Source organism: Piliocolobus tephrosceles, chromosome 6 (genome assembly GCF_002776525.5).
Source record: "Piliocolobus tephrosceles isolate RC106 chromosome 6, ASM277652v3, whole genome shotgun sequence".
NCBI classification, from domain to species: domain Eukaryota; kingdom Metazoa; phylum Chordata; class Mammalia; order Primates; family Cercopithecidae; genus Piliocolobus; species Piliocolobus tephrosceles.
This window is the reverse complement of record NC_045439.1, coordinates 84,038,216-84,059,618: the sequence shown is the minus strand read 5'-3', so window position 1 is coordinate 84,059,618 and position 21,403 is coordinate 84,038,216. Positions and strand designations below refer to the sequence as shown.

At 45.7% G+C, this 21,403-nt stretch overlaps 1 protein-coding gene across 17 annotated transcripts in view; it reads right to left on the bottom strand.

Moving 5' to 3' along the window:
* PML (promyelocytic leukemia) overlaps positions 1-21,403 on the bottom strand; it is a 551,773-nt gene that overhangs the window by 517,901 nt on the left and 12,469 nt on the right. For 16 of the 17 annotated variants that reach the window (XM_031935786.1, XM_023193121.3, XM_026447954.2 and 13 more), the window contains exons 3-4: positions 3,483-4,063; positions 1,976-2,046 (exon numbers count right to left, since the gene is read on the bottom strand). In XM_031935786.1, the coding sequence (XP_031791646.1) occupies positions 1,976-2,046; positions 3,483-4,063 (652 nt within the window). Of the gene's footprint in view, positions 1-594; positions 1,319-1,975; positions 2,047-3,482; positions 4,064-21,403 lie in introns of those variants that run through there. The other variant, XM_023193131.2, reaches the window with a different exon arrangement.

Here is a 21,403-nt window from a genome sequence, read left to right as displayed (position 1 = left end):
GTGGGTAGATCACTTGAGGCCAGAAATTTGAGACTATGCTGGCTAACATAGCAAAACTCCATCTCCCCTAAAAATGCAAAAAATTAGCTGGGTGTGGTAGTGCACCCCTATGATCCCAGCTACTCAGGAGGCTGAGGCATGAGAATGGCTTGTACCCAGGAGGCAGAGGTTGCAGTGAGCCGAGATTGTGTCACTGCACTCCAGCCTGGGTGACAGAGCAAGACTGTATCAAAATAAATTTTTAAAAGATAGTTATATGGGCATAAGAACTGGGGGCTGAAGTGGGAGTAAGACACTATTGATCACTTTCTGTGTTTTTATTTCTGACTATGTGATTGTATTATGTGTATACATATTTAAAAAGAAAAGTCATTTTACTTTGAGGTTGTGTATATAGGAATGCAGTACCCAAGGCAGTTAAGAGTCAGCTTTTAGGCCGGGTGCGGTGGCTCACGCCTGTTATCCCAGCACTTTGGGAGACTGAGGCAGGCAGATCATGAGGTCAGGAGTTCAAGACCAGCCTGGCCAATATGATGAAATCCCATCTCTACTACAAAATACAAAAATTAGCTGGGTATAGTGGTGTGTGCCTGTAGTCCCAGCTACTAGGGAGGCTGAGGCAGGAGAATGGCTTGAATCCCGGAAGCAGAGGTTGTAGTGAGCCGAGATTGTGCCACTACACTCCAGCCTGAACAACAGAGCAAGACTTCATCCAAAAAACAAACAAACAAACAAAAACAGAGTCAGCTTTTAATCTTGCCCCTAACTTGCTGTGTGTAGCCTTAGGTAAGTCACATCCTCTTTCTGGGCCTTAGCTTCATCCTCTGTTAATAAAAAAGGGGGTTAGACTCCATGCTCTTGCCTGGCTCTAAAACTCTGAGACTCTTAAGTCCTGTCTCTTCCAGGAAGCCTCTCCTGATTGCCTCAACCTACAGCACTCTCTCTCTTCTATGGGTCATGCCATGGCAAAAGCTAGGCCCCTACCCACCACCAGAAGACCTGCTGTCCATGAAGGACTGGCCAGTCCTGGGGCCAGACCCTTGATACGCTAGGCGCACACAAACCTGAGTGACCAGGCTGGGGAAGAGACCAGACGCCAGGTCCAGGAAGAAACCGAGGATGCTTATTCTGGTGGAGAGGAGCCACATTTATGAGTGCCAAAGGGGGCAAGTCAAAGGGACACCACTGCATTTCCACCCAGAGAAGCACTTTCTAAGTCAGAGCAGTCCAGAGTTGGGAGCAGCTGCCTTTAGAATGAGTAAGCTTCCTGTCCCTGGAGATGTGTACATGAAAGCTGGACAGCCACGGCTCAGGGATGCTGCAGAGGGAACGCCAGCATTAGATGGGACATGGATACCTTCCAACCCTGAGACACTCTGGTTTGTTACATGTATGGTGGCCCTGGAGTCACACCAGCAGAACCTGGGCAACTGGGATCGAGATCTGACTCCTGGCTTCATTTCCCATTCCTTTCCAAGAACCACCTGTGGGGAACAGCGGGGGAAGGCCCACCTACGCTGACTCCAAAAGAAGGCTCACACATTGGGGATAGGGTGCAGGAGGGGAGAGGACATCTGCCACATCCCTTAGGGCTGCTGACCCTATATCTAACCATACATCTGACAACCATAGTTTCTCATGGCTGGAAGGCACCCATATGCCATCTAATGCTAGAATTCCCTCTGCAGCAGCCCTGATCTGTGGCCGTCCGTCTACCCCACATCTAACCCCCACTGAACCCGGCTCATGGACCACCAAGAGTAACTTCGGCATTTAGGAGCCTAGAGTCAGTCAGGTAGCCAGCCAACCCTTCCTTAATGTCTTCCTTTACTTCCTCTCACTGAAATTTCCAGTCCAGCCACTTGCTGTCCCTCACTCAGACACTCTCCCTGCACACACAGGGACAGCAGGACTCACAACCTGCCTGACCTGCTGGGCCCCACCGCCTCCCCTTCAGACCTCAAACCCATCTCACCAAGTCAACGTCAGTGGGATCCCTGGGAGTGCTGGCAGCCTCTGGGCTGGCTTTCTTGGATACAGCTGCATCTGTAGAACACAGAGAAGGTCACAGGCAGGTCAAGGAAATGCTGATAAGGGACATCCTGACCTGGGACAGTGATAGACAGGAGGTCCCTGTTGCTTTTCCTGGTTACCCATTTTTTAGGGCATCCCACAGCACTGGACAACTCCCTGGAGGGGCAGCTGGAAGGAGAGCTCTCTCGAATTCAGTGGGCAGGAACCCAGCCAGAAGGGAAAGAGGGGTGGCATTAGAGTGCTTGCTTTTGGCTCCAAACTCCAAGTGCACCTCTATCCATCTCTGAGCCACCAGCAAGGCTAAGTGTGTGCAATCATAAAGCCATCATTCCCAGCTCACTGACTCTCTGCATATAGTGAGAGCTCCATGATCTTCCTTATCTGCAGGCTGGTTTTTATTAAATCTAAATCTCTTATGCTTTGGAATAAAATAACTCTTCTCTCTGCCACTGCCCAGTTATAACACCTAAGACAAGCTGTGTTAACTCTGTGTGGTCACTTCCTTAATATGGGTAATACTCACTGCCTAGGTGGAGAAGGCACAGGTCCAGGCCCTCTAAGATTGTCCTTTATGATCCATGTCCAGCTCCAGGAGAAGTAAGTAAGCTCTCTATCACTGGCACATACCCATGTGCCTTCAGATTCCGTAGCCTCCCTCCCCTTTCCCAGTAAGGGCATCCTATACTAGCTGCTCAGAGCTCACATTCCAGCTTAGAGATTTAGTCAAAGAGTCTTGGAGACCCTCTTGTGCACTCCCCCCACTCCTTATTTTGAAAGCCCCCTTGTTCCAGCTAATACACAGCTGCCACATCTCCCGGATTTGGATTGCAGAGCTGAGCACTGTCTCATTCTCCAGCTATGTGATGTGGCTCTGGCTCCTTGAGATCAGAAACTGGTCTGTGTCTCCTTACCTCTCAAGTGCCCAACACTAGGCAGGGCGTGCAAAGGTTGTCGGACAGCACGTCATCATAGAGACAAGAGGTCTCCTCCACTGGGCCACTGTACGGTTTTGGGTAAGCATCCAATCATCCCCCGGAGGTTTTCTTAGCCCCTCTCTACCCTAACCCCAGGTCCCAATTGACTTCTCTGTTCCGAGACACTGGTGGCTTAAGAGAACCTCCTGAAGCGGTTGGTCCCTCTAGAGCCAAAATGATACTGGGTCTGATTCTCAGCTTTGCAGTTTTTCGTTCCCCATGAGTCATCGCTAGGTCAATCCATAGAGTCTTGTAAATTAGTAAAACGTGTCCCCTCTGGGTGGCTGCAGCCCTTTGTCAGGGCCTTATCTCCCCCTTATCCTGTGCCCTGGAACCTAAGACCTTACCAAATCCCAAAGACTGAATAAAAACCCAGTTTCCTTTTCTGTCAAATGGAGATGATCTCTTTTGACTCGCCTTCCCTAGGGTGCAGCAGAGGCACAGGCTGCCCAGGAAGATGGCTTGCGTGCTTACCTGTCCCCTGGGTGATGCAAGAGCTGAGGTCCTGCAGGCGCACCTTGAACTCGTCGAAACCGTCCGTGCGCACAGCGGCTTGCAGGCTCTGGGGTTCCTCCTGGCGCAAGCGGCAGAGCGCCTGGCGCAGGAAACTGTGCATGTCCAGCACCTCCTGGTCCGAGGCGTAGCTCTTCATCCTCTGCACCAGTGCACTGCCTGTGCGGATGCGCTGCAGCACAGCGTCCAGGCGGCCCAGCCGACTGGCCATCTCCTCGTAGTCGCGCTGGTACCGCGCGTCCACTGCCTCCAGCAGCTCGCGCTCCTGCGCCCGCAAGTGAGCTACCACCTCGCGCACGCGCGCGCGGATCAGCTCTTCGGTCTCGGCACGCGCGCGGCCCAGCTGGCCGACAGCCGTGTGCATCTGTGCGTGCACCGCGCCAAAGGCACTATCCTGCTCCTGCAGCGCCTGCGTCATGGCGTCCAGCTCCTCCTGTCGCTGCTGGATCTCTGCGCTGATGTCGCACTTGAGCTCACTGTGGCCGCTGTCGAGGAGAGCGCAGGAGCAGCACAGCGGCTTGGAACAGCCTCGGCAGTAGATGCTGTGGACACACAAGGTTGGCCTGGGTTAGGACTCTCCTTTTTCCTCTTAAAACGTTCGTTATTAAATTCCTTTTCCAAAATTACCAGACTTTGAATCATGGCATGTTTCTAGGTTTCTGCTTTTCCCAATTCATTGTTTGTGGTTATGGTGATAGTATCCAAACTACCAATAACACAGAAAAAGTTACTACAGTAACAATTTCAACATCCGGGAAACAATACAAAGATACACGAAACGACAATCATCTCTTTCCACCACTTCTGAATTTCCCTTCCTCACTGAGGAAGCACCAGTTAAGCATTGTGGGGTGCACCCTTTCACACCTCTCTCCAGTGAAACCGCTTTACACAAATGCCAGACTGGGCTGCTGCTTGCAGGATGGTACAGACTTGACACATGTCAGCCATGCCACTTAACCTTTGCGAGAGCCCCTTGGATGAGAATTATTGTTATGCATATTTCCCAGAGGAAGAAACAGAACATGTTAAATGATTGACCTGGATATCTACAATTTTGGGGGTTGATATTTGTTAAAAAAAAAAAAAAAAAGAAAGAAAGAAAGGAAGAAATCCACCAGGCGCGGTGGCTCACGCCTGTAATCCCAGCACTTTGGGAGGCCAAGGCGGGCGGATTACCTGAGGTCGGGAGTTCGAGACCAGCCTGACCAACATAGAGAAACCCCGTCTCTATTAAAAATATAAAATTAAGCGGGTGTGGTGCCGCATGCCTGTAATCCCAGCTACTTGGGAGGCTGAGGCAGGAGAATTGCTTGAACCCGGGAGAGGGAGGTTGCGGTGAGCTGAGATGGTGCCATTGCACTCTGGGCAACAAGGGCGAAACTCCACCTCAAAAAAAAAAAAAAGAAAGAAAGAAAGAAAGAAATCAACTCATATAATTACTTTGTAACTTCCTCCTCTTAACAAACTTTCACTCAGAGCATTCCTCTAGGTGCATAGGCACAGATCAGATGTATTTTCTTTAATAGCTCTGGTATATCCCAGATGGGCCACAATTGATTCAATCACTCGTTTTGTTGGCATTCAGGTAATTTCCTGTTTGTGCATTTTCTTTCTTTCCTTTTCCTTTGCTTTTTTTCTTTTGGTGCCAATATGGACAACACTTTAGTAATATCCAAGTTATATAGTCTAAACATGGATGTTTTTGTTCCTATGAAATAGATTATAAATATAGGCTTGCTAGATCAAAGTGTTTGTATTTTAATATTTTTATTTGGTTAATTTTTTTTTTTTTTTTTTTGAGACGGAGTTTCACTCTTGTTGCCCAAGCTGGAGTGCAATGGTGCCATCTTGGCTCACCACAACCTCCGTCTCCTGGGTTCAAGCGATTCTCCTGCCTCAGCCTCCCGAGTAGCTGGGATTACAGGCATGCACCACCACCCCGGCTAATTTTGTATTTTTAGTAGAAATGAGGTGTCTCCATGTTGGTCAGGCTGGTCTCGAACTCCTGACCTCAGGTGATCCATCCGTCTCCGCCTCCCAAAGTGTTGGGATTACAGGGGTGAGCCACCACTCCTGGCCTGGTTAATATATTTTAGCTAGCAGATACTTCCATAGCATTTATTGTGTATCAGACACTATTGTAAGTGTTGGCAAATATCAACTCATTCAATCCTCCTGACAATCCAATGGAATAGATAACATTATTATCCCCATTTTAAGGATGAGAAAACTGGTGCAAGAGGCAAAATAATTTGTTCAAGGTCACACGATTAGTAAGTGGTAGAGTCTAGATGCAAACTCTAGTAGGCAGAATAGTGGCCTCTAAAGATGTCCACGTGCAAATTCCTGAGACCTGTGAATATGTCACCTTACTATGGCAAAAGGGTCTTTGCAGGTGTTATTCAATTAAGGACCTCAAGATAAAGAGATTATTCTAGATTATCTGGGTGGATTCAATGTAATCACGTGAATCCTTAAAAAGGAAAGGGCAGGGAGGCAGGAGAATGAGAGGAGATGTGATGAATGCAGAGGTGGGAGTGTTGTGATATTGCTGGCTTTGAAGACAGAAAGGGGGCATGCACCAAGGAATGTGGGCAGCCTCTAAAAGCTGGGAAAGGCAAGAAAACATTCTGCCTGAGAGCCTCCCAAAGGAGCAAAGCCTGCTGACACCTTAATATACCTCAGTGAGACCTGTTTCAGACTTCTTACCCCCAGAACCATAAGAGAATACATTTACATTGTTTTAAGCCCCTAAATTTGTGGTAATTTGTTACAGCAGCAAAAGAAAATATAAAAACCCGGCCGGGCACGGTGGCTGAAGCCTATAATCCCAGCACTTTGGGAGGCCAAGATGGGCAGATCACGAGTCAGGAGATCGAGACCATCCTGGCTAACACGGTGAAACCCCGTCTCTACTTAAAAAAAAAATACAAAAAAACTAGCTGGGCGAGGTGGCGGGTGCCTGTAGTCCCAGCTACTCGGGAGGCTGAGGCAGGAGAATGGCGTAAGCCCGGGAGGCGGAGCTTGTAGTGAGCTGAGATCTGGCCACTGCACTCCAGTCTGGGAGACAGAGCGAGACTCCGTCTCAAAAAAAAACAAAAAAGAAAATATAAAAACCCAGGCAGTCCAGCTCAGAGTCCATGTTCTTAACCATTACAAGGCTGCTTCTTCAAATATTACCAGGGAAAATACTGTTACTTCCCCAGAAATATTGCTGTAATTTACCCTCACCGGCAGTGATAAGAATAAGTCTTGGTGGCCTGTGCCTGTAATCCCAGCTACTCGGGAGGCTGAGATGGGAAAACTGCTTGAACCCAAGAGGCGGAGGTTACAGTGAGCCAAAAATTGCACCACTGTACTCCAGTCTGGTCAACAGAGCAAGACTCCATCAAAAAAAAAAAAAAAAAGAGGAATTAGTCAGCCCACCTGAGGCCAGAAGAAAGGGTCTCATCTGGGACCATGTTGAGATCAACTTGTTCTGGAACCAGCAACAGAGAGCCTACTAGCCAGCCAGACTGATACACAGTGTTCATCAATGCTACGCTTAATTAGAAATACTAAGCAATTATGAAAAGAACTAATAACTCTGAAGAAGGCAATTTGGCAATACACATCAGAATTACAAATGCATTTATCCCAGCAATCCTCTTTCTAGAGATCTGCTCCACAGCTCTATCTCCACACATAACAAGATGATATCCATACAATTTATTCACTGCAGCACAGTCCACAATAGCAAAGAATTAGAAGCCACCCACGTGTCCATTACAAGGCAATTAGTTACATAAATTATGATCCACCCATACAACGAATACTATGTAGCTGTAAGCCATTGAGGAATCTATATACTGATAAGGAAATTTCTCCATGGAGAAATGAGGTTAATAATAGGAGTACTGGAAGGATTAAATGAGTTAATATATGGATAACAGTTTGAAAAATGACTGGCATACGAGTGTTCAATAAATGCTAACTATTTGTATTACTATGATATATATTTTAAGTTAGAAATCAAGGTGCAGAAATGTCTGTATCAGATACTACCTTTTGTGTAAGAATGGGGAAAAATAATATCTTCATATTTGATTGTATTTGAATAAATAAATCTTAAAAGGACACGCAAATTAATAAAAGTGGCTACGGGATGGATGGAATGAGGGTAGAGTAAGACATTCACTGTATACCTTTTTAGATTATGTTTGAGCCTTGTGAATGTATGAATGTATTCCTTTTTTTGAAATTAAAAAGCAGAATACTAATAAATGTGGACAATTCTATAGGGTATAGGAATAAAGGGAGGAGAATAAGAAACAGTTGTCATTTTCCTACTTTGGATCTTGGACCCTTGGGGAGAGGGGCTGTGTCTGATGTTGGATCCCTTTCCTTGGAGACAGGGCTCCAAGCCTGGAAGGGCACGCCTCAGGCAGCCTGGCTGGATAGAGAGCAAGATCTTCTGGATGGCCATCGCCTCCACTGTGTCCTTTTTCTAAGCTTCTTTTGTCCTGAATGGGGTTTCCTTAGGGAGACTGGCCCCTGCTCCCACTCCACATGGAAATGGGTAGCAAGTGTCTGTGAGGTGGCCAGCCTGAATGAGACACCTGGGTCTAAAAGCCCCCAGCCCTCTGGTAAGACTGAGGTGCAGACCCTGAATCAAAGGGCTGCCACCCAGGGCCAAGAATGACCTTAGCCAGGCAGTTCCTTTACCTTCATTCAAAGGACACTCACTGAGTACCTACTGTGTGCTTGGCACTTTGGAGGAGGCAGAGGTGAAGTGGGCAACTGCCCAGAAGGGCTCCATGACAAGAATCCAGACTTAACTGTATCTTCAGAAAGGCAAAATAATTATTTATTTGCTTCTGGAATACTCAAAATAATGAGGAAAAACACCACTAACTTAATAAGAAATTGCTCAGCAAAGTGGCTAGATTACATAATAATTAAGAAAGAAAAATAGCATAATTCTATCTTAGCAAAGCAAACAAAAAAATATGGGGAAAATTCCATCTTCCCATTCACAGTAGCTATTTAAAAAATTCTACAAAGCCATGGTTGTGTGCCTATAGTCCCAGCTACTAGGGAGGCTGAGGTGAGAGGATTGCTTATACCCAGGAGTTCAAGGCCAGCCTGGGCAACACAGCAAGAACCCCATCTCTAAAAAACTTGTTTTTAATTTTGAAAAGGTACAAAATACCTAGAAAATTACAAAAACCTACTAAGAGATAAAGTCTAAAAAACAGAAGACTGTATCAAGGTCCCAAAAGGAGAGACTAAATATTATAAAATTATTAATTCTCCTTGAGTTAATAAACAGGTTTAAGGCAATTTAAATTATTTTTGAAACTTAACCAAAGTATTCTAAATTTCTTTCTTTTTTTTTTTTTCTTTTTGAGACTGAGTCTCACTCTGTTGCCCAGGCTGGAGTGCAGTGGCACAATCTTGGCTCACTGCAACCTCTGCTTCCCGAGTTCAAGTGATTCTTGTGCCTCAGCCTCTCAAGTAACTGGGACTACAGGTGTGAGCCACCATGACTCGCTAATTTTTTTTTTTTGTATTTTTAGTAGAGACAGGGTTTCACCATGTTGGCCAGGCCGGTCTCAAACTCCTGATCTCAGGTGATCCACCCACCTCGGCCTCCCAAAGTGCCAGGATTACAGGCATATGCCACCACACCTGGCTAGGTTTCTAAATTTCATATGAAGGAACAAACAGATAAAATAGCTAAGAAAAAAAAAATTAATTTTATAGAGATAGAGTCTCAACATTTTGCCCAGGCTGGTCTCAAACTCCTAGGCTCAAGTGATTCTTCCACTTTGGCCCCCAAAGTGCTGGGATTTCAGGTCTAAGCCACTATGACCAGCTGCTAAGAAATGTTTGAGGAATCAGTGTAAAGAAGGGATAACACATTACAGAAATGCCATTATTAAGAGAATATGGTACTAGTTCAAGAGTCAAGAGAAGGATCAGTAGAACAGACCTGATAGGCCTGATGTAGTCCCTGGCATATAGAAATGTAATATTTTATATAACGAAGAAAGCAACCCATCTTTTTCTCTTGTTTTTTGAGACAGAGTCTCACTGTGTCGCCCAGACTGGAGTGCAGTGGCGCGATCTCAGCTCGTTGTAACTTTTACCTCCCAGGTTCAAGCGATTCTCCTGCCTCAGTCTCCTAAGCAGCCGGGACTACAGGTGTGCACCACCACACCTGGCTAATTATTTTGTATTTTTAGTAGAGACAGGGTTTCACCATGCCAGCCAGGCTGGTCTTGAACTCCTGACCTCAGGTGATCTGCCAGCCCCTGCCTCCCAAAGTGCTGGGATCACAGACATGAGCCACCATGCCCAGCCAGCAGCCCAAATTGATGGACATTAAAGGGGTTTTCAACAATTGGAATCAGAGAAATTGGCTAGGGAGGAGGGTAGGGGGCAGGAATGACATTAGAGCTTTGCTTCTTGTTTCATGTTCAGATACGCTTCCAGTGAATCACAAAGTTAAATGTGTAAAATTACATCTCGAAGGAGAAAACATAGTGGACTATTTACTCTCACCATAGTAAAGACACCATAATTACTGAAAAAAATGAAAGAAACCACACAATCAGTAGATGCCACTGCCTTAAAAATTCAAAACTAAGCCGGGCACAGTGGCTCACACCTGTAATCCCAGCACTTTGGGAGGCCAAGGAGGGTGGATCACGAGGTTAGGAGATTGAGACCATCCTGGCTAACATGGTGAAATCCCGTCTCTACTAAAAATACAAAAAAAATTAGCTGGACGTGGTGGCAGGTGCCTGTAGTCCCAGCTACTCAGGAGGCTGAGGCAGGAGAATGGCGTGAACCCGGGAGGCGGAGCTTGCAGTGAGCCGAGGTGGCGCCACTGCCCTCCAGCCTGGGCAACAGAGCAAGACTCCGTCTCAAAAAAAAAAAAAAAATAAAAATCAAAACTAGATATTTTTGAAAGATATTCATGACTATTTATAAGAAAAGCAAGTTATACAACAGTAAGTGTTGTTCATGTTGTTTTAGATGATCACAGAGATAGCAAAAAGGAAAGGAAAAGATCTAGAGTGACAGCAGTTTCCTCTTTCTCTCGTCCCTCCTTTTCACCTATTTAGATTTTCCAAAAGTTTGTATAATCAATTCTAAGTAAAGTAGTTTGGATTTTAAATAGGAAGCCATGGGGAACACTCAAAGAACCTCCCATCTAGGTATTACAACAAAGCTCTTTCTCTTCTCTGGGATGTATTGTTTCATTTACCCCTTTATGACTCTTCAGTGCAATGACTCTACACTGTTAATTTTTTTTTCAGAGACAGGGTCTTGCTATGTTGCCCAGGCTGGACTTGAATTCCTGGGCTCATGCAATCCTCTTACCTCAGCCTCCTAAGTAGTGTATTTTATTTCATTTTATTTATTTATTTTTAAATTTATTTTAATTTATTTATTTTTTGAGACAGAATCTTGCTCTGTTACCAGGCTGGGGTGCAGTGGCGAGATCTCGGCTCATTGCAACCTCTGCCTCCTGGGTTCAAGCGATTCTCCTGCCTCAGCCTCCCAAGTAGCTGGGACTACAGGTGTGCACCACCACACTCAGCTAATTTTTGTATTTTTAGTAGAGACAGGGTTTCACCAGGTGGGCCAGGATGGTCCCAATCTCTTGACCTCATAATCCGCCCACCTCGGCCTCCCAAAGTGTTAGGATTACAGGCATGAGCCACTGTGCCTGGCTGAGTAGAATATTTTAATAGAAGCCTCAACATGTTTCCTGGGTTTTCAGTCTCCCCATCCTAAAGCTGTCCATGTCTAAACTGCCATGCCAAGAGTGGTATGTGTTAGCTCCTGCAATTTCTAGCTACAAGGCCTTGAGCAAATTACCTTTTCTCCCTAAGTCTTAATTTCCCCACCTGTAGAATGGGAGTAATAATGCTTCCCTCATAGACTGTTACAAGCACAAAGATAGGCTGGTGTATGTGAAGGGCTCAGCATAGTGCTATGTAGTCACTGGACATTCTGGAGCCATGAAAGAAGAGGAGGTATTACACATGGCACGGGACATCCCTGCTGTTGGGTGAACCTGTCAATATCAGATCTGGGGTGTCCCCTCCCCAGTACAGATAGGCCACTATAGCCGCACCTCTTGGTTGGGCCAGGGGAGCATGCTATTTCTGCTGTTCTAGGGAACTGGTAGCTCTAAAATGCAAGAAGCAAAAATGTTATGAAATAGGACCAGTGAAGGAGAGCTGGCACCACCTGGCTTACCCGAATGGTGACCAAAAACTCTCCTCTACCTGTCCCACTTCCATGTAGCAACTTGCCACTTTCACTTTGGTAGAGTGGTAAAAGAGCAGTTCTTTTGGAAATTCAAGTAACTAGAATTTAGTTAAAAGAATCCATCAATCATTTATACAGTAGTATGTACACATTTCACCAGATCAGTTTCCTGCTATCTCACCGCTGAAAAAACAAGATTTCTGAAACCAGGAGAGGAGATGGGTAATTCTAGAGCCTGGGATATTTGAAGAGAGTGAATGCATTATTCCTATTGACCTCCCCTCCAGTGATTTATTGGTTGAGAAGGTGGTGCTGGAGAGGGGAAAGCCTGAGCTCTTGGAGAAGAAGACACCAGAAAAGAAAAGCAACAAGGAAAGCGGTGAAAGGAAGCATTGTTTCATACTTCTGTCTTATGCTGGTGCCACACCCAGGAATGGGGAAGGAATGTTTGTGCTTTTTCTTCTCCATTCTTTTCTACACAGGTACCTGCTCCCAAGGCATATGGCTGGTGTATCCATGGTGGGCAGTGTTCCCCAGGATCATGTCACTCATTCAATAGGCGGCGGGTACACTGCCACATGGGTTCCCTGTTTCTCCTGCCATCTTTATGGTGGGGAATGGCACAAGCATTCAACAGCCACTCCTGGATGCCTCCCTGTCCTCTATGGCTTCAAGGATTTTTTTTTTTTTCTTTTGAGACAGAGTCTCACTCTGCCACCCAGGCTAGAGTGCAGTGGCATGATCTCGGCTCACTGCAACCTCTGCCTTCCAGGTTCAAGCAATTCTCCTGCCTCAGCCTCCCAAGTAGCTGGGACTATAGGTGTCCGCCGCCACGCCCGGCTAATTTCTGTATTTTTAGTAGAGACGGGGTTTCACCATATTCATCAGGCTGGTCTCAAACTCCTGACTTTGTGATCCGCCCACCTCGGACTCCCAAAGTGCTGGGATTACAGGCATGAGCCACCGCACCTGGCCCAATAATTTTTTATTAAGTCTTCTTGATCCTATCTTCATTGACTTAAAAAACTTAAGACTGAACGCAATGGCTCATGCCTGTAATCCCAACACTTTGGGAGGCCGAGGCAGGCAGATCACCTGAGGTCAGGAGTCTGAGACCAGCCTGGCCAACATGGTGAAACCCCGTCTCTACTAAAAACACAAAAATTAGCTGAGTGTGGTGGCAGGCGCCTGTAATCCCCGCTACTCGGGAGGCTGAGGTAAGAGAATCACTTGAACCCGGGAGGCGGAGGTTGCAGTGAGCTGAGATTATGCCACTGCACTCCTGCCTGGGAGACAGAGTGAGACTCCATCTCAAAAAAAACCCAAAAAACTTACTGAGTACCATCTAGGTCTAGGCATGGGGCAAGGGTATAAAGATGATTAAGGCAGAATGCTGACTCCTAAACCTGTCCCAGCAGTTCCCACTGCTACTGCCTCTTTGTTCTTGCCTCAATTATTGCTTATCTCCTTGAGCACGATGTCCTAAGAGGCCTCCCTGCCTCTGGTCTCTCCAGCTCAAATCAGCTCTCCCCAGTGCCACCAGCATGGTATTTCTAAAATATGGTTATCCTCATATGCTGAGGTAATGGCCAGTATGCCCGTCATAAGTACAATCCAAATAGTGTCAGCGGTGAGAAATTTTTTAAGCATCATATGTGTTATATGTTATTAAAGGAGATTCAAATTTTGGAACAAAGTACATCATTGGGGGAAATTCATTGACTTTCATAACAATACACTACAATTATATAGTATTGAATATTGGTGAACATTAACCAATATTCAATTTGGATTTACATGCTGGTAAATGTTGCAAGAAATAAGACAAAGTTTATCACATAAATACTGATTATCAAGCTATTTTATTTAAATCTGATCTATTTTCAGTACATGAAATGTCAAGAGATGGAAATACCTAAAATAATCAATTAATTAAAGCCATGTATAAGAAAAAAGATAATTTGATGAGTAAGATAAAAATAACATAGCAATATATGAGTTAAGTAACATATTGTGAGAACGGACAGCTCTTCTATTCAGTCATGCCAATTTTGACACACCTCACCAACTCTTACAGCTTTGGCAGAACATAACCAAATTGCAAAATATGCCACAGCAGGAATTTGTTACAAAATTCAAAGAGTAGAGTTAATCATTAAATATTAATATAATCCAGTGACACAGAAAACAAGCAGTAACTCCTTATGTGACATAAATAATTCTGATATTCTCAAGCACTTTTATAAAAATATGTATCAAGTGAATGCATATGGTGGTTCTAATCTTGGTTACTCATTCAACAGTCATTAAGTAAATAAGTTCCCCCACCCTAAATGGTAGTAGTACTGTTATATTACTACACTGAACAAACCTAAAGTTAATAAATTACAAATTGCAATACTATTGGTAATAGAGCAAGAAAAAGAAAATGAGAAGGAAGAAAAAGAAGATGGAGGAGAAGCAATTTAAGCAATTGAAATAAAGAGCATTTTTAGATTGAAGGAGCATGCTAAGTTCCAGAATAATTTGATACAAAACGTTCAACACCAAGACAGCTTGGTTAAATTAATAAATTTCAAGAATAAAAAATATCTTTAGGCATCAAGACAGAACAAGCAAGTCAGTTTGGCCCCAGAGCTGTCCTAATGAATAGTTGATGCTGGAAGACAGTGCAGCAGCATCTACAAAATTTTGAAAGTGATTGTGACCAAGAATATTATACCCAGCTAAGATATTATTCAAGTATCAGAGTAACCCAGAGACATTCTCAACACCAAGAAACTCAAGGAATTCAGAACAAAGAAGTCCTTCTTGAAAAAAAAAAAAAATTGCTTGTTGATAACATCTATCCAATTAAGAGCTCAATGAAAATACAAAACTTGGGAAAAGTGATGTTAAAGTAAAAAGACCAGTGGTGAACCTTATAGTCCTATTGACATGGAACCAAAACTAGAAGGATGGAAGCCAACCATCTTGATCTTTCGTTGCAGAGACTCAGTTACTACCATGTAAAATAGAAGCGTTTCATTAAAAACAGACGATATGAGGCTGGGCATGGTGGCTCCTGCCTGTAATCCCAGAACTTTGGGAGGCCGAGGTGGGTGGATCACCTGAAATCAGGAGTTCGAGACCAGTCTGGCCAACATGGCGAAACCCCGTCTCTACTAAAAATACAAAAAAATGGCCAGGCACAGTGGTTCATGCCTATAATCCCAGCACTTTGGGATGCAGAGGTGGGTGGATCAGGAGGTCAGGAGTTCAAGACCAGCCTGGCCAAGATGGAGAAACCCAGTCTCTACTAAAAATACAAAATTAGCCAGGAGTGGTGGCAGGCGCCTGTAATCCCAGCTACTTGGGAGGCTGAGGCAGGAGAATTGCTTGAACCCAGGAGGCAGAGATTGCAGCAAGCCGACATCACGCCACTGCACTCCAGCCTGGGCAATGGAGTGAGACTCTGTCTCAAAAAAAAAAAAAAAAAAAAAAAAAAACCCAAAACCCCAAAACAGTTAGCTGGCTTATTGGTGCATGCCTGTAATTCCAGCTACTCGAGAGGCTGAGGCAGGAGAATCGCTTGAACCCGGGAGGTGGAGGTTGCCCTGAGCCGAAATCATGCCACTGCACTCCAGCCTGGGCGACAGAGCGAGACTCTGTTTCAAAAAACAAAACAAAACAAAAAAACAGTATGACTACAACCTCTTAATGTCTTGCGGTTTTTTCCCTTAATCTTAGAGGGATCTTTTAAGAAAATATTTTAAGATGAAGAATTATTTCTTTGAAGTTCAGCAAGTCTAATTTTACTTTAGTTTCTTTATTGCTTAAATTGCACGCTTACTTAAGATACACTCTAAATTCTTAAGAAACAACTGTTAGAATTCTTTTTGCAACTCATTGCAGTCGTTAGCTTTGGGCTGCCTGAATGTAGAGTCCAGAAGGAGTAGGACAGGGGCCACCCATTCTGCAATCAGGAAACCCTGCATCCTGTTCTGGCCCTGGCTCCCGCAAGCTCTTCCTTTTGGGAAGCTCCTGTTAACTCTCTGGCCTCTCACCTTGTTTGTACAAAGGGAACAAACAGTTCTCTCTTCCTAATAATCTTACAGGAGGGTGTGGGAATTATGAGAATAGCGCAGGAAAAACATCTCAAATGGCAGGATAGTGCTCTACTTTGTTAACAGGAAAGGTTGAATGCAGCCCAAACAGCCCATTTCCTAACCTGGTTGGAAAAGGATGGCTTTCTATTGAAAAGAGTTTACCGAGGTACCAAGAGGTGAGGATGTTTCACCTGAGGCTGGCTTCAAACCTGTCCCCTGCACTTCAGTTTCTGTTCCACTGCCTTCCATACACCTGGAGTGTTTTTTTCCTTCTTTGCTTTCATTTCCAGTGGCTACTGGACATTTTTTCTAAGATGTATTGAAGGCACATTCTTCTTTCTTCTTGTACCAATATGAAACTGGACTTTGCCTTTAGGTAGCCACACATTCCTGTTCTCAGTCCATGAGCTTTGGGGGAGCATATGACTCAGGCTTAAGCTAATCTGAGAACCCCCCTAGCCTTAGCCACCCTTGCAGGGAGAGGAACCTGACCCAATCAAAGACACACTGAGATTTAGCTTGGAATGCTGCGAGAGAGTCACACTCTCTTCCCCTTGAATCTGGGGCTGAGGGCGTAACCTCTGGAGCTGTCGCAAACATCTGGCACCCATGAGGAGTTAACCCTTCTGTGAATAGACCAGTCTTGGAAGAAAGCCAGGTCACAAGAAATACAGAGAAAGTACCTCCTGGTGACACAATCTGAATATCTAATCGGTCAGGTCAGAGGCCAGCTTGATTCACTTACATCAGCCATCAATCCAGCTTTTGCTTAACCTACTAACTAAAAAAAGTCACTAACTTATAGTTTGTTTTAGATGCAACTTTTTTTTTTTTTTTTTGAGATGGAGTCTCGCTCTGTCACCCAGGCTGGAGTGCAGTGGCCGGATCTCAGCTCACTGCAAGCTCCGCCGCCCGGGTTTACGCCATTCTCCTGCCTCAGCCTCCCGAGTAGCTGGGACTACAGGCACCCACCACCTCGCCCGGCTAGTTTTTTTGTATTTTTTAGTAGAGACGAGGTTTCACCGTATTAGCCAGGATGGTCTCGATCTCCTGACCTTGTGATCCGCCCGTCTCAGCCTCCCAAAGTGCCGGGATTACAGGCTTGAGCCACCGCGCCCGGCCTTAGATGCAACTTATAGAGACAAATAAACCTCTTCAAGGTGTAGCTGAAACGCTAAAATATCAGGGTTTCCCTGACCCTCCCACATAAATACAAGTTTTCCCTTCTTAAAACTGCCACAGCACTTGATCTGAACATGTCTTCTGGGACCTCTGGGTTCTTGCCATAGAGTACAAGGTTGCACACACATGCAACTTACCCATAGGCTGAAACTCTCCACAAATTCAAGCTTCAAAGGCAGGCATTCTTTTTCATCTGGCAATAGCTATCATAATACCAGTCATGAAATAGATGCTTAATAAGTGATTGCTCAATGGCTGTCTGGCTGGCTGGCCGTGGTTCTATTAATAGTTTTTAATTGTATCAGTTAGCAATCAATGAGAAAAGCTTGTTAATTTCTTTTTTTTTTTGGAGACAAGGCCTCGCTCTGTTGCCCAGACTGGAGTGTGGAGTGCAATGGCATGATTATGGCTTACTGCAGCCTCAATGTCCCAGGCTCAAGTGATCCTCACACCTCAGTCTCCCTAGTAGCTGGGACTACAGGCGTGCACCACTGTGCCAAAAGCTTGTTAATTTCAAGTCTTGTTAAAAATCGTTCTAAAGGCTGGGCACAGTGGTTCACGCCTGTAATCCCAGCACTTTGCGAGGCCCAGGCAAGTGGATTGCCTGAGCTCAGTAGTTTGAGACCAGCCTAGGGAATATAGCGAAACCCCATCTCTACAAAAAAAAAAAAAAAAAATTAGCTGGGCATGGCAGTGCATGTCCGTAGTCCCAGCTATTATACTTGGGGGTCTGACGTGGGAGGATAACTAGGGCCTGGGAGGTCAAGGCTTCAGTAAGCTGTAATCGCACCACTGCACTCCAGCCTGGATGACAGAGCGAGCCCCTGCCTCAAAACAACAAAACGAAAAACCCCAAATTGTTCTAAAATGTCCCAGGCCTCCATCCCTGAATAGCAAAGCCCACTCCCACAGCTGCAGAAAGTAGAGGAGATTGGCCTTCAGAAGGAGCACCAGCCCTAATCCTGATCTTGGCTTGGGCTGCTTCAAATGCCCTGCTTCTGGCTGGGCATGGTGGCTCAAGCCTGTAATTCCAGCACTTTGAGAAGCCGAGGTGGGTGGAGCCCAGGAGTTTGAGACCAACCTGGGCAACATGGTGAAAACTCATCTCTACAAACTAGGAAGGCTAAGGTGGGAGGATCGCTTGAACCTGGAAGGTTGAGGCTGCAGCGAGCCATGACTGTGCCACTGCACTCCAGCCTGGGTGACAGATCAAGACACTGTCTCAAAAATAAATAGGTAAATTTCTTGCTTCTTTCTCCAAAACATCAAAGGAGACCAGGAGGAAAACCCCTTTTATCCACATATTATTCTACAAATCTATCTTCAAGGTCAGTTCATAAAAAACTTGGAAATGGGTCATTTATTGTCCATATCTTTCATCATGTTACCCAACTCCTGGCAGCAGCCTTTCTTCTGCCCACGTAATGCTCCTTGCAGGCCAGGAAGCAATCCCAATAATATCATCAATCCCCAATAAAATGCAATTTACCGCTAACTTCACAGAGGGCACCAAGAGAGCACCAAGCAGGCATGGGTGCTGATCCCTCAATCACACCTCTTAAATTTGATTAATAGGCCTTTCGTTTCCTCCAGTTAATGATAACTCAAGCTCTTTCTGGCTGCAGGCTTTGATGGCCCTGAATTAACTCCCCTACTCCATCCAGCAAACTTTAGGATCTGACACCCAGACACAGACAAGACTCAGTTCCACCTGCAGCCCTAGACCCACACTATGCTTGGGTGGAAGCACTCCTGAGAATGTCTGGTCAGGCAAGGGCTGGCAGTGTGAGACCGCAGCCATCTCTGCACCCCTCCATCTCTGCATTCTTGGGTGGAAGCACTCCAGAGCACGTCTGGTCAGGCAAGTGCTGGCAGTGTGGGAACGCAGCCGTCTCCACACCCCTCCCTCTCTGCATTCTTGCAGGTCTCACCCCCACCTGAACCTAAGACCTAGTGTACTCATGAGGCTCCCTTTCCGTTCTCCAGATTCTCTGCTTCAGTTTCTACTGGATATGGATCCCACATCTGGTGGCAAGTCCCCTCAAATTTTCCATGGAATGGGTTGAAATATAAATAAGTATGCAGCCAAAGAAATTCTGATCTCCCTGTTCCCAAACTTGCCCACTGTTGTCAACGTACCAGAGTACAGAGAGAGGGTCTCATCATCCATCCCACCAGTCCTCAACACCCATCAATGGGTTTTCTTTTCTTTTTTTTTTTTTTTTTTATTTTTGAGACAGTCTCACTCTGTCGCCCAGGTTGGAGTGCAGTGGCACAATCTTGGCTCACTGCAAGCTCTGCCTCCCGGTTCACACCATTCTCCTGCCTCAGCCTCCTAAGTAGCTGGGACTACAGGTGCCCACCACCACGCCCGGCTAATTTTTTTGTATTTTTAGTAGAGACGGGGTTTCACCGTGTTAGCCAGGATGGTCTCGATCTCCTGACCTCATGATCCGCCCGCCTCAGCCTTCCAAAGTGCTGGAATTACAGGCGTGAGCCACCGCACTCGGCCCCATCAATGGATTTTCAACAGAGCCCTCCACAGGGTCCCTTTCCCATTGTCTTCCAGAGGATAGTCACTGGTGAAAAGATTAGGTGGTGTAAAGGCATGACAAAGGAGAAAGCTGACAACACTGAGTGTTCTGGAAATTGTAGCAGAGTCCTGACTCCTTCCAAGCCTGCCACGTCTGACCCCAGCTCACCCTTCCAGTGCCTGCCCTCACATCAACCTTCTATTGCAGTTCCTGAAATGCTGCAGACTCACTAGTGCCCCTTCCTTGCCCCTGTGGTCTCTCCTGTCTGTAACCTTTCTCTTTCCTTATACATCACACTAAGTGTGATGGCCTCTTGGAAGCCACCTTCCCCAGCCAATCCCAGCATGGTAAGTGGCCTTTTCTGAGCTCAGCCACCTTTGTGCCTGCCTGCCTTCTTCCTTCCACAACTGACTGAGCACAAACAGGATGTCGGCCCTGTGCCAGATAAGGCATGCTGCTGAGGGCAAACCTAACACAGAAGACAGTGTGACAAAGGCAACTATCAGAACACAGTCACAATAGACAGCAAAGTCACACAGCCTTCTGCACAGAACCCTGCCGCCTCGATGTTAATGGCTGATCTGTTTACCAGGCTGTGACCTCAAGGAGGGGCTGTGTCCATTCATATTTCTACCCCAGCCCCTAGTAAAGAACATGCCACACAGTAGGTGTGACATGAACATGAAAGAATGGACTTCACAGGCATGTGGAGCAAATACCAACGGCCCCAGGGCAGACACCCCAAGTCCCAGGTTTAAAGCCACCTCTGGGGCTGCTCCCCAGTGTGAGCTGTAAATCAGATCAGTGTCAAAGAGCGAGGTGGCTGCTAATTGACTTGGGACCAGAGGAAGTTGTGAGCTTTTATTTATGGCATTGAGGTTTTGTGCAGAAAAAATAAGTGGAGTTTATCCGGTAACCACTGGTAAATTGTGAAGCAGTGTGAAATGGGAGTGGGAGCATATGATTTTTCAGGTTTTTTTAAGGCCATGCATCGTGCTGAAGGAACAGGAATCCTGCCCTCTTGCTGGCTGAAACTTCCCTGCCCATTGTACCTGACATAGGGGATAAAAATATGCCATTCCAAAATATGCCACTTTGGTATATGATTGTTTTGAGCTGCAGGCAAATGAAAACCAACAGATACAGAAAGGAGCCTTCTAAGAGCTTCTCTTATGACTAAAAACAGAAACTCTTTTGACTGTTACGCTCTTTGCTCTTATGACTAAAAGCAGAAACTTCTGAGAAAGAAGAACTACATAAATCTCCTCTCTCAGGGAAGTTTTACAGCCGCAAAGATGGAAAGCTGGCGCCAAGTAGGCCCGCACAAACAAACCTTACTCCATTAGTATTCTCATATATTTGCCAAATCTCCTGTTGAAATGTGACCTCCAGTGTTGGAGGCGGGGTCTAGTGGGAGGTGTTTGGGTCATGAGAGTGGATCCCTTATGAATGGCTTGGGGCCATCCCATGGTAATGAGTAAATTCTCTCTCTCCTAGTTCAGGGAGAGCTGGTTATTTAAAGGCGCCTGACACCTCCTTCTCCCGCTTCCTCTCTGTCTCTCTCTCTCTCTCTCTCTCTCTCTCTCTCTCTCTCTCTCGCTCCCTCTGTTGCCATGCAACACGCCTGTTCCCCCTTCACCTTCTGCCATGATTAAAACCTACCTGCAGCCTCACCTGAGGCCAAGCAGGTTTCTGGTGCCACATTTGTACAGCATGCAGAACACGAGCCAAATAAACCTCTCTTCTTTATAAATTAGCCAGCCTCAGGTATTCCTTCTAGCAATGCAAAACAGAAACACAACTTCCT